General features: G+C 41.1%; 1 protein-coding gene across 1 annotated transcript; it reads left to right on the top strand.

Moving 5' to 3' along the window:
• The first annotated feature begins 879 nt into the window (after positions 1-879).
• Positions 880-1,682, top strand: LOC132985397 (ribosome biogenesis protein NSA2 homolog). Its single transcript, XM_061052746.1, has one exon. It carries the CDS (start codon positions 963-965, stop codon positions 1,680-1,682), a length of 720 nt encoding a protein of 239 aa, XP_060908729.1. The 5' UTR covers positions 880-962.
• The last annotated feature ends 14,628 nt before the right edge of the window (positions 1,683-16,310 follow it).

Raw genomic sequence — 16,310 nt, 5'->3', positions numbered from 1 at the left:
CTTTTAGAAAACACAACAGCTGATTCCCCTTTCTTCTTTGACATACATAATTACAAGCAACATTGTACAGTAATACAAAGGCATAATGTGTCTGATCCACTGTGATGTTTGAATTTTTCACAGTTTTATTAGTGCCTACTTTTGTTTATTCTTGACTACGTTATGGCATGTTATTGTCAACTGTCCTTCCTGTGCTCATGATTTGTTCGGTGGTGCGTTTCCCCTTCATTCATCAGTCCTACCCGCTCAACGTAATAGATTACAAGGAGCTGATCAAATTGTTGAAGGCGTGTCGAGATCTGGTGAATGAGGCCAAATGTTGTCACATGATGGTGCAACATACATTATTTGGAGAACAGATAAATACAAATGTGCATTTACTGTCTAATTTTATAAATATAGGACGGAGGATTTGTGTGTCATGATTTGTCATGTTTATGCATGTGTTGTTCAACCACATGCTGCACTGGACAGGGTGAGCTCTGTACAGCAGGGTGCACTGTGGCTGGGAATGCAGGGTAGACATTGGGACTAGCACGTACACATACAGGACATTGGAAAAGTTAAAGACAAGGTTGGAGAGAGGTTAAAGGTTGCTGGGACTGTGTTTGACACACAGAGGACAAGAGCCTGACTTGATGTGTGGGAACAAGAGGAGAAGTTGGGATGTCGTCAGAGAGGAAGGAAGAGCAGGAGCCTGGGGAGTCAGAAATCAAGTTTGACAGACAGACATTTGATTGAGTTTATTCTTTGAGCATGTTTCTTATTATGTGTGTGTGTGTGTGTGTGTGTGTGTGTGTGTGTGGACAGGTATCTGAGTGACGTACTTCCTCTAAGTATCGGCTCCGGGGAAAACAACATCTATAGCACCCCAGCCTCAAGTCAAAACACCAAGTTACCACGTTACCACCTATTATCATCTTCGACGTATTCCCCGTGGTCCTTAACCCCTTCCGCACAAAATGCCTCAGAACGAGCACATTGAGTTACACCGCAAGCGGCATGGCTACCGTCTGGACCACCATGAAAAGAAAAGGAAGAAGGAGAGCCGTGAGGTTCATGAGCGCTCGCACAAAGCCAGGAAGCTGGTTGGTCTGAAGGCCAAACTCTACCACAAACAGAGACACTCAGAGAAGGTCCAGATGAAGAAGACCATCAAAATGCATGAACAGAGAAAGACCAAGCAGAAGGACGATGATAAGACCCCAGAGGGAGCGGTGCCAGCCTACCTGTTGGACAGAGAGGGACAGTCTCGCGCTAAGGTCCTCTCCAACATGATCAAAGAGAAAGCTGGCAAATGGGAGGTCCCGCTGCCGAAGGTGCGAGCACAGGGAGAGACCGAAGTGCTTAAAGTCATCAAAACTGGAAAGAGACAGAAGAAGGCGTGGAAGAGAATGGTCACCAAAGTTTGTTTTGTTGGCGACGGCTTCAGTCGTAAACCTCCAAAATACGAGTGTTTCATCAGACCCATGGGTTTACGTTTTAAGAAAGCTCACGTCACACATCCCAAGCTGAAAGCCACATTCTGCCTCCCCATCCTCGGGGTGAAGAAGAACCCCTCCTCTCCTCTCTACACGTCTCTGGGAGTCATCACCAAAGGAACAGTGGTCGAGGTCAATATCAGCGAGCTGGGCTTAGTCACACAAGGAGGAAAAGTCATCTGGGGTAATGCTGTAATGTGATGCTGCACCTGGCAAAACGTTTTCTTTGTAACAGGAGGATCTAAGAAGAAGGACAATGTGGTAATGATGTGTTTAAATGTGATTTAAATAAACCTGATTTCACACAAGAAAAAAAAACAAAAAACAATGATTCAGGCCAGAAATGTAGTGAACGCCTGTGAGATAGATTTTTAATTAACACCCTTTCACATCTAGACTTAAATGTGTGAACTGGGTGCAAAATTATTCCCACAGTGCAGGTTGTTAATTTTCTATCTTTAGTTTAGAGCAAAAAATATTACATTTGACAATAAAAAAAAATCAATAAATAGTCTAACTGCATATTTCAGTGATACTTCACTAACAGCTCATCAGTCATTTAGAATATTTTTGGTATGGAAACTTTGAAATCTTATTTACCACTTTGATGTTTTTTGTGAAATTAAGCTCATGTATCATTTTAAAGCTAGGTTGTTTAAAAAGGCATTTATACGCTTTGGCTGTGATTTATATACATTTTCACAGGACTTTGTTGATAATTATCCTGCTATGTGTAATTATTCAGTCGGGTTTGTCTTTCAGAGCCAATGCAACAAACGACCTGAAAATGCTGGATAGTGGGGAGGGTGCCAGAAATGTGTGAATCAATCTGTGTGTAAAGTGCCCTGTAGCTGATCCTTTTCCAATTTTATTTCAGGAGTCTTAGATGATATTAAGAGAAAATTATAAAGAAACAAAGCAAGGGGGTTAAAGAGAGAAAGTTGGATGCAGCTTTTCGCTGGAGGACTGGAGTTTGACCTGATGATATTTCTGAAGGTTATCAGTGAAATCTCAAGCAAACATACAGTATATGTCTCAGCTCATAAATATAACACGGAACAATAAAACCAGATTAAATCATCTCTGTTCTGAAAGTCTGCAGGAGCAGTAGCTGGAAAAAAAACTTAAATCTGTCTATTCACCTTTTGACTAGTGACTACTGCCAGCCTTAGCTGCAGAGAGGGGGGGGGAGGTTGACAGTCACCTCAGCTGTATGAAAACTTGACTCTCTCTGTTCCTAGAGCTGCAATTCATGCTCAGAACCAAAGCAAGCAGCTTTTACAGGAACATGGATCAGCTTAACACTTTGACCCTCTGTACCTGCTGCGAGACTGGAAGGCTGCTTCAGCCTCATCAGTGTTCAGCTGGCAGAGTGAACTTGTTTACAGCTGGATCACTGCATGTGGCAACTGTGCAGGTTTAGTTCTTTGGACGGTATTTGCATGTATGTCTGATCAATCAATTCATCATATGTCACACATAGACTGAGATGTTTTGTAGGTCATTTCTCCAAACTCAAAGAAAACAGTTACACATTATTTGTATCTTGCCTTGCAGGTAGCGTTGTTCTTATTGGTAGACCTGGTTTCATTCTCTTGTCACTGTCTCTGTGCAGTACATGGAGGAAGAAAGACATTTCAAGTGGAACTTTGTTTAAAAAATTCAACAGGAACATGTCTTTCCAGTGATACTGCCCCAGTTACTCTGGAAAACCTGCACAGCAAAACCTTAGCAGTGTCCACAGGGACTAATTCTTGGTGGGAATGAGTTCAACCGAAAAACTGTTCATAGCTGCATCTGTTTAGAAATACACATTGCTGTTGAGTTGTAATTTTAAAATAGTGTGAGAACACAACAATATATTCTCTGTCATTGTTGAGGTATATTTTCAGGCCTGAACTACACATGCACAAACAGGACCTAAGGACGTACAATAATGGAGATGTCAGGGGGAGGGAGCAGCACACGCGGCTCGCGGAGCAGTTGGGGTTTGGCGCCTTCCTAAAGGGCACTTCAGCAGAGGTCAGGAGGGGAACTGACACCTTTCGAGCACTTGAACTGGCAGCCCTCTAGTTGCCAACCCAAGCCCCTAAGGACTGAGCTACTGCCTGTTATTGAGCATTTGACTGTACAATACATTAAAATCTGTTCAACTGAAATCAAAAGAAGTTTAAAAAAAATACTCAGTTGATAAAAGTAAAAAATACACAAGTGATAAAGAGAAATGGTGTGCAACCATGTACAGTAATAGCAGCAAACTAATCACGAAGAAGAACAATAGCGGAATAATGTCTTCATAATGAATGTGTGTTTGGATGTATGGCTGGAGAGTCATAGGAGAAAAGACAAACTGCTTGTTTTCACTTTAATCTATTTTCAAACAACAGCTGCTGTAGCTGCAACTGTCTGATAAAAGTATACTCACATTTATAAACTGTGTATCCAAGGTCTGCTGAAGGTTTTGAGCGCTGTTTGAAGCTTGTAGTCTGGGGCGTGATGCCATGAAGCTTTATGAACGGGCGCATGATTGGAACTATTCAACAAGGATAGTTTTTTGCCATCGCTCCAGATTCAAACACATCTTTTACTCGCTGGGGGCAAAACTCAAAAAGCCATGGCTTTCTTTTTACCACAAACAAAGTCAAATCTAAAAAATCTCAACAGCTTTCAGATGTCCACTAAATCCAAGCTATGTGTCCCCTGATATGTCTGAGGCAGTGTTGTGAACGATCAGGCTTACCAAAGCCCGTGATAGTTTTTCTATTTTTACCCCTTTTACCCTTTTCCTCTTCCTAAACAAAAGCTCTATGTTATTCCAGAGTTGAAAGAAAAATCAAATCAAAAATATATGAGGGGATAGTTTTTTAACAGAAAGTTACAGAAGGAAAAGACAGATACCTATGGACGTGTCTGTGAGAAGAGAGACAGTCAGTAAGTCAAAAATATCATATATAACCTGAGGAGAAAACCAGAAGAGTTTCAGAAGACAAGGTTGTTTTTTGTAAATGTTTTTGGACAGTCTGCAACTCATTACTCATTTCATTTGTCTAAAAGTATTTACTCCAACTGTTATGTAAATGTGAGTCAAGCTCAGTTTATGGTGGCTGCTTTTTTTTTTTTTTAAAGTCCTGCTCAATTTACATAAATTGTATAACTTTGGATACTGGAGATTTTATCTTACTTAGTGTTTTTTTTTGTATTGATTAAATCAATGTCATCAAATATTTGTACACTGTTGTTGATTCAGCCATTAGATTATTAAGATCAAAACCTATACAAATAATATTTAAAACACATGTAAATCAAATTAGTCACGTGTGCTCCACAGTTCCTGTGATAGGCTTTGACCTGAGAGAAATGCATAAATGTGTGGCACACTGTAGCAGAAGTTGTGTTGTCGTCTGCCTTCAGTACCACCATAAGTGAGAGTAATCAGGTGCTTTGCATTTGTGCCAAAAATATAGTCTGAAAAATATGGCTGAAAGGGGGCCCCATACTGAAGTCCTTGTCAGACACACTTCTGTCAATAAATCCACTCTCACTCTGTGCTTTTATCCTGGGATAAGAATAGTAGTCACATTAAGTGACCTAATTAAGCTATAATTGTAGCTTCACTTCACTGTGCATGTTATCATATTGAATGAGAAAAATTGTAGCTCTACAAAGAAATTAGTCTTGGTTTGGAGTGTATAAAGGTTAGCTTTTTTTTCCCCTTCGCTCAATATTACTCACTCCCTCTCCGTCCCTGCCCCGCCTGCCCTGCTGCTTACAAACACACAGCTCACTTCTGTATCAGCTTGTCATCTTGTCCACTCTCTGGAGCCTGCTGCTGAAGACTGAGAGGACCTGAGATACGCACGTGGCAGCCTGCCAACCTGTTTGTGTGTTTTGAATCACTGGTGTCTTTATCCAACAGATCTGAGTGTGTGTGTGTGTGTGTGTGTGTGTGTGTGTGTGTGTGTGTGTGTGTGTGTGTGTGTGTGTGTGTGTGTGTGTGTGTGTGTGTGTGTGATTGTGTGTTTGTGTGGCTGTGAATGCGTATGTGAGAGCAGGGATCAAGTGAGGTGTATTGGGGATGAGTATTGCATGTGTCTTAAGTTTCTTCTTTATCGCACAAGGTCCTCAGCACATCTCCACAAACAAACGTACACATATTGTTTCTCACTTATTGATTTTGTGAATCCCTCATCAACAAACAGTGTGTTTTTCACAGTGAGCTTTTGGATAAGTGAATGTGCAGGTTATTGCTTGTACTGTATCATGTTAAGGAGGAGAGAAAAAGAAAACTGGGCATTATCTAAACGAAAGGCACTATCATCAGTCTTTGAAATTGAGTCATACCATACATTTTAACTAAGACATTTCCTATGACTAAAAGGAATCTTTTCTATTTTGCATTTTGATTTACAATGTCTGACAAGCGTATTGACTCAGAGAAAGCCAAAGTTGGTCAGAATTCAAACCAGAAAATGTATAATCTGTAGCTGCTTGAGTAAACTGGGCTTCATGCACAAGTTTTTTAGTCAGAAAAAATAAAAAAATGCAGACATTTTTCAAGAGAACGATTATTTATCTAAGTTCACCTTTCTCCTGAAATATTTAGATCTTAAACAACAAGCTTCAAACATTATGCCTACGAGTGACTGACTGCAGCACACAATCTGGTCCTCTGGTCAGACAATTGGTATGAACCCACACTCCCTGACAGCAGTCAATATGAAATAAAGCTGCCTCCAAACTAACTCATCTGTTACTTTGTATATGTGGCTTTTTTAAGTCATTTTTGTGAAGAATCTTCTATTTACCTTATGTTGAGCATTTTTCGGAACTTTTATTTTTCTCAGTCTGTTTTTACAGTCACTGCATTGTTGTGCATTTGAGTTAGTTCCAAAGTGACATACTGTGCCCCCTGTGACTCCCTCACTCCACTCTCCATTTGAGCCAGATTCCTGCACGGTGCTCAGATCTTGACAGTGCACTGTGGAATTGCAGCAGGATTTTTCTTGCATCTACCTTTCCTCTTTTCATATAAATGTAAATTAGTGTTTGGGCATTGGAACAGGTCTGCTTGTGTCTGCTGGGAGTCCGACAGCCAGTGGAGAAATCAGAGGTGTTTTTCCAGCCAATCAAAAGGCTCCGCTCTGTAACCTTCCTTAGACTCAAATCAGGGTCACTAAGTCTCTGCTGGTGTTAAAGCAGAGAACTTACATCTGAAAGCTTTTTCAGAGAGGGTATGCTGAATGTTGTTGGATGCTGAGAGTTCTAGTTGGAGCAAATGAATATTTACACTATGCAGGTTAAGTGAGATTAATTCCTAGTGGCATCCAACATGAAAAGGGAATGTTCAGATTCAGTCTGATTCACACCCCTTGACTTTTATAATTCATCGCCTCATTTCTTATTTCTCCTCTAACCTGGGCTGAGAAGCGTCCACCTCCTGCACAGCAGAGTGAGATGAACCAAAGTAATGAAAAGAACATCATTGGCTTTATCAGAGCAGGCTGCTGCCGCTCATTACCGAGACGCTCAATTGATCTCTTAAGCTTTTCACAATGCACAACAGTCCTCTAAATCCAGAAGGCTTATTTGATTTCCCCATATTGTTGCCACCCTGTGTCATTATGACAGTGGGATATGGAAGATTTGCCCCGCAGTGGATACACGTTTGATTCCTCCGTCTCTGAGCTGCTTCGTTAAAGGGCTGACGATGAATCGAGGGCATTCAGGCTCCAAAGAAGTCCGCATTTCGTTTTTTGTATGTGTTCCTCTATCTGAAATTTCTCTGAGGCCCAAAGAAACCTGACTCAATTATCCGCTGTGTAAATCTTTAACCCACTTTGCCTGTCTCCAAGGACTACCAGATGCCTCCCTGCTTGGTATTTCTGTCCTCACTCTCAAAGGTTGCAACCGTGCGGCAGAAATAACCCACACACGGACACGCACATTAACTCCTAATTGTAAGGAAGAAAATGCTCGGACTGAAGCAAACCATTTGCAGGTCGGAGTTGAATTCACCATCATCATCATTTTATAGATAATGGATCTCTCAAGCTGTTTGGGCAAATAGTAGTCAAAATGCATTTTTCTAAGCAAACCAGGCATTTATTTTGTCTTTTTTGAGAACAACTATGTGGAGTCAAAATGGAGTCAGACGCTGTAAAAATTCTTAGTTTTCTGATTGAATTGAACAGATTGAAAGTGATGTGCTTTTAGAAAGGGCAACTGGAGAATGCATTGCTGTTATACAAATAACTACTAAACGCTCTTGAATTATATTAAGATTATGATATGATGATGTAAATAATGCTTTATTCATATTTAAACTTAAAACATTTTGTTGACCTGCTTTGAAGCTTTTCAGAAGGGACTTTGTCGATGGATTGAAGGTTAATAAACTGGAAAACACAGTTTATATGTAGAGCACGACCGATAATCGACCAGCCCATAATATGGGCCGATATTAGCATATCCAGTGACTATCGGTATCGGCTAATTTTATTGCAGATATGCGCTGATATTACTATTTATTAACCAGTCAAAAAGCATTTAATTTGAGTATCATTTTATTACACTAGCAGTTCTCCTTCACTAATGTGCTGAATGGATTACAGCAAACATTATCACTCTCCAGAGTGTCAAAAGGTTACTGCGCACTTATATGCGTATGTGAATGACCATCTTGTCTTCATTATGCTGTGTATCTTTTCCACAGTGTTTGATAACTGCATTTGAGGGATCAACGCAATAATTGTGTCTATATCTATCTATCTATCTCTACGGATTGAACATAGATCTAAGAAAAATATTGGCTGTTCCGAATCGGAACCTTTTCCTCCCAAATTACGAAATCAGTATCGGCCCCAAAAATCCTATATCAGTTCGATATACTGTATGTGCAGCCTTCCCTTTGAGGAGGGCAGAATATATATTGAACGTGAAGAAGATGATTGTTTTTACTGGGGCATTATGACTATGACTCAGCCTCATTATGTGGAATTCATGCTCTGCATGGTGATTTACGCCGCTGGCATGAAGCTTAACTTAGGGGACCGTATGCACAAAATCTGAATCTAGAAGCAGCTAAACGCATCCACACTCCTTCGATTGAACCTAGGCGTAAAGAGCTTTTCTTCTCCAGCATGCACTGTATTTGAGAGTCAATTCGCTTTAATGCAGCTCAGCATTGTTGGGCCAAAACTCTTCGGAGAGTTGACACTCCAGCAGGGCGGCAGCCTGTCCACAGCAGGACTAAACCCTGGCCACAGGAGATAAGGACTTATTTACTTTTTCCTTTTTAGTCACCTCCAAACAAGGAGGAAGAGTTCCCAAGAGCAGTTTGTAATATGAAAGGTTAATAATAGTCAGATAAATGTCAGTGTGTGTGAACGGTTGCATTGTTTGATATGTAGATGGCCGGTGGGAATTGTATCTCAAAGCTGGAGTATTGTGTGATTGATGCAGAGATGTCTGCACACTGTATCAAATGTTTGCAGGTGGTGTGCATGCTGGGATGCTAGTCACCCAAAGAAAGATGCCCTCCTGTGGAACACCCGGGGTAATAAAGACCCCTCTGTGCTCTCATAGTAAGAAGAGGCTACAGCTTCTCTTTTATTTGCAGTGAGAACCTGTTTGCCTAACGGCTGGCTGTGTGAGGACGTTACGACAGATATTACTTTGTCTGAAACCAAAAGGAAGCTGTCAGAAAAAAAGAAAGTAGGATCATGGCTAAGGTCCATTCTTCTTAAGCTCATTTATGATGCCATGAATCTTGAGATCTCACTCCCTGTATACAAATGCATTTATACACTTATGCTATATTGTACACGTGCAGCTCTCTCAGGAACACAAGACACGCAAGAGATAGAAGTCCCTCTTTGCCAATTTCAGCTCCCTGCCAAACAGCACTCTCTTTGGAGACAGTGTGGAAATAATCAGCCTGGGGATGATGCGATAATGAAAAAGTTTCCCATCACTGAGCAGCCTCAGACTTTTTTTAACCTTGGAGTTCGAGTCAAAAAATAGGAAATAAGAAGGCGAAGATGAGCAAGCAAAGGGAATTTTGAAGCTTAGAGATGGAAATATGAATATGTAGCCTCTCTAAATAATAATAATAATAATAATAATAATTTATACTTTATTGATCCCGCGTGGGGAAATTATTTTTTTAAACTCTGTCTAAATAAAGTATTTGGTATGTCTGTTAAGTCTACTACTGTTTATACTGTATGTGCATCTGTGTAGATGTTCCATATAGTAGGTCAGACTGTGCCTGTATCTGGATTGAGAGGGAGGGGTAAGGGTTATTGGTGGGGGCAGTCAGCCCCAATAGCACCCGCAGCATGGCACTGTGCTGTAGGACAACAGGCTCAGTAAGCTCCCCTGCTGAGCAGACCTCCCCTCCCACTGAGCTAAACCCTGCTCCTCCGGATTATCAAACTTTACAGCGTGGGCCCCTACTGTGCTTGTCATCGTTATTGTACACAAGGTGAAAATAAAAAGATGCTTAAAAAATACATTTGAATACTTCTGGGCTGAATCTAAACCAGGCAGGTGAGCACATCTCTTGCATATTTCTCTCTCTTCATGCCTCCTCTCCTCCCTGGTTTGACTTTTTAACCATCATCTCTCCTGCACATTCTATCCCGTTGCCCCCCTTGTCTACTCACAGCTCAGATTAGGTGGGCAGGAGATAGTGGGGATGTTTGGGGCCTGCAAGGTTTTTGTGGAATCTGTCTGACTTGCCCCAGCAAAGACAGTGTCTCCTCTTCATCGTCTTCTTACAGGGCGCTGAGGTCTTGGAGACCTGGTTCTAGATAATGCTAAGAGCGTGTGTGCATGTGTGAGCGTGTGACAGCTATAAAGAAAGAGAGAAGCCGCAGGTAGTACAAACTATGTGTACCTCTTTGTTGATTACCAACAAGCAAGTCATTTGTCTTTCATCTTCAAGTTTCTGCTTTTTTTTCTGTCCTTTATTTCTCTGTTCTACCTTCCTCTGTTAAAATCACTCAGACAAAAAAAAAATATTAAACTACATTTCACTTACATTACCCTTTTTATTTCCCAAATAAGGCTGCAGAAATTACAGCCCCTACAAAACCTTTACAATATCCAGACAGCAGCATTCAGGGAGGTGGTAAAATTAGTTATTTAAGACTTTGTCCCGTTTGTCTACTGTATGTGTCTGCCCAAGGTTAAGGTTCTCCCTTCAATTTACGATAAGTCTATAGAAACAAACAAATTCTAAGGCTTTCTCTACATCCCTTAAGGTTGTCCAGACATGTTAGCTGCCTGTAAGGAAATGCCAGCCTGTTCATTGTTTACAGCTGAATGTTTTGTTCAGAGATTATTAGCTAATCTTGTATTCATGCTCATATATTAAACTGATGGTGAACACTGTATACATAATATTTGCTTAACTCTAGCAGGTAATTATTGCAATTTTCAGTCTGTTAGCATTAAAACATTTGCATTAAGCTTCAAGCACCAATGTACAGCCCCAGAGAGCTGCTAGCATACTGTGGACTCGTTGTCCCGTTTCTTACAGCACTTACACAATTTGAGAAGCAGAATTCTCAATGAACTGTTCCTTGTGAGACCTTTTCAATAAATGTCACTGTTTGCAGTAATTGTTTCCAACCTAACAAACAAACAAATTCCCAAGCTTTGTCTTTTATTTCTCCAGTAATCTGTGTGTCATTTTTATTTCAGCACCCCCTCCACCCACCCTACAGAGTTGCCCTACAAGTCCTCTTTTTACACCAGGCTTACTTTGGTAATGAAGTGGGGTCTCTATCTATCGTCTAGTTTTTAAGAGCACTGAGCAGTAATTGATGTACGACCTACACAGCAGCACCTCTCATGTCACCTCTACAACGTGACTTTCCCATCCAATTAAATCTTAATCTACAAACACTTTCTTTCCACACGCAGGCATAGGCTACACATTTAAAGATCACACACTAGTTATTATCATTGCTCTTTAAATTCTCTTCCTGATAGTCTTTCAAGGTGCCTTTTTCAAGTTAACACCCTAAGAGTTGTGCACCATGTCTGCAGATTGAAATGCAGTATACGTGTGTTGGTATACATACATGGGCAGGATTGGTTCTTACAATCTGAGGAAGCACACATCTGCTCTGAATTAGTTTAGTCACTGAGATGATGGTGAAATCATTGGCCAGTGGATGGGTTGCTAGCTGTCTCATAAGAATTAGCTGAAGGTGAAATAAAGGTGGCAGGTCTGTGTCCATTTGTGTTTGTATGTGCTGCTTGAAGCCTGATATGTATGAACGGACTGTACTTAAATAGCACTTTTCTAGTTTTCTGACTCTAGATGTCACACTCAGCCATTCCCACAACATTAATTCTACAATTCTACAATTCACATTAACACACTGGTAGTCTCCATTAGTATTAACTAATCCCATTAATAAACATTCGCTGGGAGCAATTTCGGGTTCACGTGAACTGTAGCAGCTGGGCTCGTACCGCAAACATTTTGATTGAGAGACACCCAGCTGTACCGCTGAGCCACAGCTGCCCCTGTGTATGTTGTTGATATGAATATCTGTGTTATTAAACTTAAATATGCTACAACGTATCAGAGTTAATGAGACAGAAGGCATGTCAGCAAAATAATACATTTCCTCAAGGATGCAAATAAACAAATATTTACATTTCTGATCAGCACTGAGCTCTTCCTCGACAGGCAAGTCCCCGTAAATTCACTATCAGACATGATTAGTTACTCCAGGAGAAAGAACACAGGTACAAACAGCTGTCAAATGCAAAGCAAATCACCACAGGGAACAGAGATCCCTGATCATTTAAGTTAAGTTGTGGTTTGTGAAATAAAGCGGAGCAGATGGTGAGTTTAGATCATTAAAACATCTCCAGTACCACTACATTAAAGCTTTTAAACTTCAATATAAACTGTTGACATGTACCAACAATGTATGTTTGTACATTACACACTTTATCTATCTATCTAAAACAAATAAAAAAATCAATCAATAACGTATCTATCTATCTATCTATCTATCTATCTATCTATCTATCTTCAACAATAACAATGAGAAGTGTGCATATCTCTTAACAAACACGTATACATCACCTTACTGTTTAAAATAAGAAAAGCTGATCACTGGTATTTTGGCAAATTTTGCTGCAAAGATGGGAATTAATTCCATTTTCCATTTCATACCACAGGATGCATGCTGATGTGTGCCTGTGAATCCGAGGCTGTGTCTGTGCAGCAGGAAGGGAATGTGAGATAGACACAATAGGCTTCATGTGAGAGAGATAGAGATCTGGGCCGTTGCAGGGATTAATGTGAATTTCTAACTTCAGGGCACAACTTGATGCTTGATAGTATCAAGAGCATCAGTTTCTCTCTGCAGGCCTTTAATACAGTGCTTTTTTTGACGAACATTGCATTCCACTGCACACTGGAATTACTGTTTTAAAGGTTACAGTAAAAGCTTCAATGAGCAGCATACAGATTTTCTTTGTGCATCTTTCCTGTATATGTAAAAAGCTTGACTTTAAATAGCTTGTGTTCGCGAAACTGTAGCTAACCCCTTTAAGTTGTGTCATTGTTTGGTTGCAGGGACAGAGACGTAAGGTTCATCTTAACTTGTGGAGTGTAACGTCCAAACTTATACACTTTTTTATATTATTGGAGATATGATGTTATGTGGCGATCGGTGAAAAAGGTTTTTTAATGCATTGTTTGTTTCAGTGTGCCGAATTGTCTCTGAACAATCTCAGCTGGTGCAAGACCTTAAATGTAAGTAGAGCTTAGAGGGGCTATATGTAACTTTCAAAAATACTGCGATTGTAGCGATACCGCATGGCTGTTAGGCGGACTGCACCAGTAACTTGTTGCTCGCTCTCCCTCGCGTTCTCGTCATATAACCCGGGGAAAAAATGTATACAGGCAACACAGATAGACAGTGAACATGTACTTTTTCACATCAGTTAACCGTTCGCTTATTAATGGGTGATACAAAACTATTTAACTATATGTAAAAAGTTACATATAGAACCTTTAAGCTCCGTTATAAGACTTACTTTCAAACTAGGCTACGTTTGAACTTACACATAGCATACCTGGTGCAGTAATTGTCCTCTTCACGTTACGTCAGTTCTGTTGCTCAGAAACTTGATCTTTGTTATTAGAGTCTTTCCAAAGCAAGGCTACAGACTCAAAACATCGCCCTACCTCATACCGTATCACCTACAGAACCCTGCAGGGACGCAGTTACGCATATGGGTTACTGCATGGTTTGTGCGCAGGGTCCGAAATTAACTTTTTGACTCACCGGCCAAGGTAGCTGGTAGATGAAAAAATTCACCGGCCAAACATAATTTTTTACCGGCCAAAATAACAAATTGTGTTTTTGTGTCCCATACACATCTGTTACAGTACATTTAATTGAGAAGGCATTATGTTCTGTTTAATCAATAACAAATTTAAGTCACAGAGTCGATCATGTCATCAGATCAGGAAATTGAGAAATTGTAAAAAAATATATATTTGCTGGCCTTTATTTTTTTCTTAATGTATTATTTGTAGGCAGTAGTTGATAAAACATTTACCCGTCCTGTGGCGGATAGCCCTCTGAAAAGTACTCGCCAAACAGAAAATCTACCTGCATTTGGCGCTTGGCGGGTGTTAATTTCGGACCCTGTTTGTGCGTCTGCGCGTGTGCCAGACCAACATCTGTCAGTAGATGATCCTGCTTCTGACAACCTTTGAGCCAGCGGATAAAGGACGGGTTTAGCGTTTCCTTTAACAACCTCATCTGACTTTTTCATAATTTCTACCTAGCTTGTTTTGTTTTGGTGCATAAACTGATATTAATGATGATGCAACTTTGCCTTGGAGGATGATGTCAACAAAAAACTGCCATTTAATTTTTGCATTGCTCTAATTTAAGGAGGGAATAGATGAGGATTAAAAAAAGGTGTAATTGTAGACCCTTGGAAACATCTCCAGCTGTTGTTAATCTACTGTGTTGTGTTACCATGGCGATAAGAGTTCTAAATGATGAGTTCTATGTTGTTGAGTTGTAGAATGTTGTTGATTATGACATCACAGCGTCTCATAAAATCTGTTCCGAAGACTGGAGCTTCAACTCTTTTGGTCTGCTTTGGAGTTTGTGGGTTTGAGATAGGCGTGAGAGATAGTTGTGAAAGAGAGTGGTTAGAGAAATTGTTGTATTCAAAGCGTTCGAAAGTTATTTGGTCTTGTTTGTTTGTTTGTTGTTTTGTCCGTGTTGTTCTGTGTTATCCTTTTCTGTATTTTAATACAGAAACAGGTTTATCATGGACTTCATTGAGGGAAGTAGAGGAGTCTACAAGTCGATCAGGGTGCTGTTTGACACACCGATTTATGAACGTGCCAAACAGATCTGTTGGCACATTCAATCCTTTAAAGTGAAGGTTGCAGTGGTGGCTGAACTGTTAAACCTTCAACAGAAGAAGCAGCTTCCATCTGAGCTTACTGTTGAAGACATGACTGACCTGCTGCTGGAAGATAGTAAGAAGTCCCTGAGGGTGCAGCTCTGGGAGTTTGAGATAGAAGATTTTGACGAAGAGGAGGTGAAGCCTCTTCTCAGGCTGGTGTGGGAGGTTAACGCCAGCATGCAGAGGAGAGATGTCGGGTTTCAAGCAAAAAGACTGCTTGACTCTCCAGAGGACAGTCCTCCATCCTCTAAACATCAGAAGATCCTCAGCCAGGCACATAAATACGCCAGGATCCTGGTGGAGCAGCAACAGGATCCTCCCATCTCCAAACTGTTGAGCCTACAGGAGGTGGTGCTGGATTTGGTTCCAAGAGTCCTGCAGGGCCTCTGGGTGCCTAAAAAAACCACATCCAGCGACATGCCCTCCCAGAAGCTCTCTGAAATGGCTGTAAGCGTCACTAAAGCTGTTCTGGATGGAGTCTCCACCACCTTAATGTCTACCACACACCATCAGGTCACCTATTCCCGATTAGAAAGAAAAGATATGGTCATCTGTATTGAGGGAAGGGTCAGGAAGATGTATCCTCCAGATACTCTGAGGAGGAAGTTGAACAGCTTTGACGCAGAGGTGTTGAAAGGCATCACAAGTGTTGCAGTGGAACACATCTGTGTGCTATTTGAGCCTCAGACTCACTCTGACATACCTGCTGATGAACTTCCAGCCATCACTGCTGTCCAGGGGTCATTGAATAGAAGCCAGGCTACACAAAGCCCAGCTCTACCTGTAACCCTGCTTTCTGTAGCTAATGTCACAGCTTCAGTCTTGGAAGGTAAGGTAATGGATGTGAAACCTCTCCAAGAACTAGACTCTGCACACATTGCCCTTCCATCCTCTTTTTTGACTCCTCTGGATAAAACTGCTTTCCCTCTGAGCAATGCTGAACTTCCTGGCATCATCAGCATGGATGAACAATCACAACAGACAATGCCTTGTCCTGAACCAGAGCCTGCAAAGGTGCAACCTCAATCACTTCATGTTACCATGCCCCCTGAAGTATTTGTTAATGCTTCAGTCCTGGGTAGTCAGGTTGTTGATGAGCAGCCCAACCAAGAACCAGAACCAATCTTCTCTGATTCTCTACCACTTCCTTCAGCCAAAGCAGATGAACCCTCTGCCTTCAGTCAGGCCTTTGAAGAAGAGCCTCGACTAGGCCAGGAATCAAACTCTGCTGAGACACTGTTGCCACTACCTCCTGATACCCTGCCAGCTGAACCTCCAGTTATGATTTCAGTCCTGGGGTGTGAGGTTGATGATAAGCAGCCCAGCCAAGATCAAGAACCTGCTGTGGTGCAAGCTCCA

Source organism: Labrus mixtus, chromosome 12, assembly GCF_963584025.1.
Source record: "Labrus mixtus chromosome 12, fLabMix1.1, whole genome shotgun sequence".
NCBI lineage: Eukaryota > Metazoa > Chordata > Actinopteri > Labriformes > Labridae > Labrus > Labrus mixtus.
Note: the sequence above shows the minus strand (reverse complement) of the source record. Positions and strands in the feature narration are given on the sequence as shown.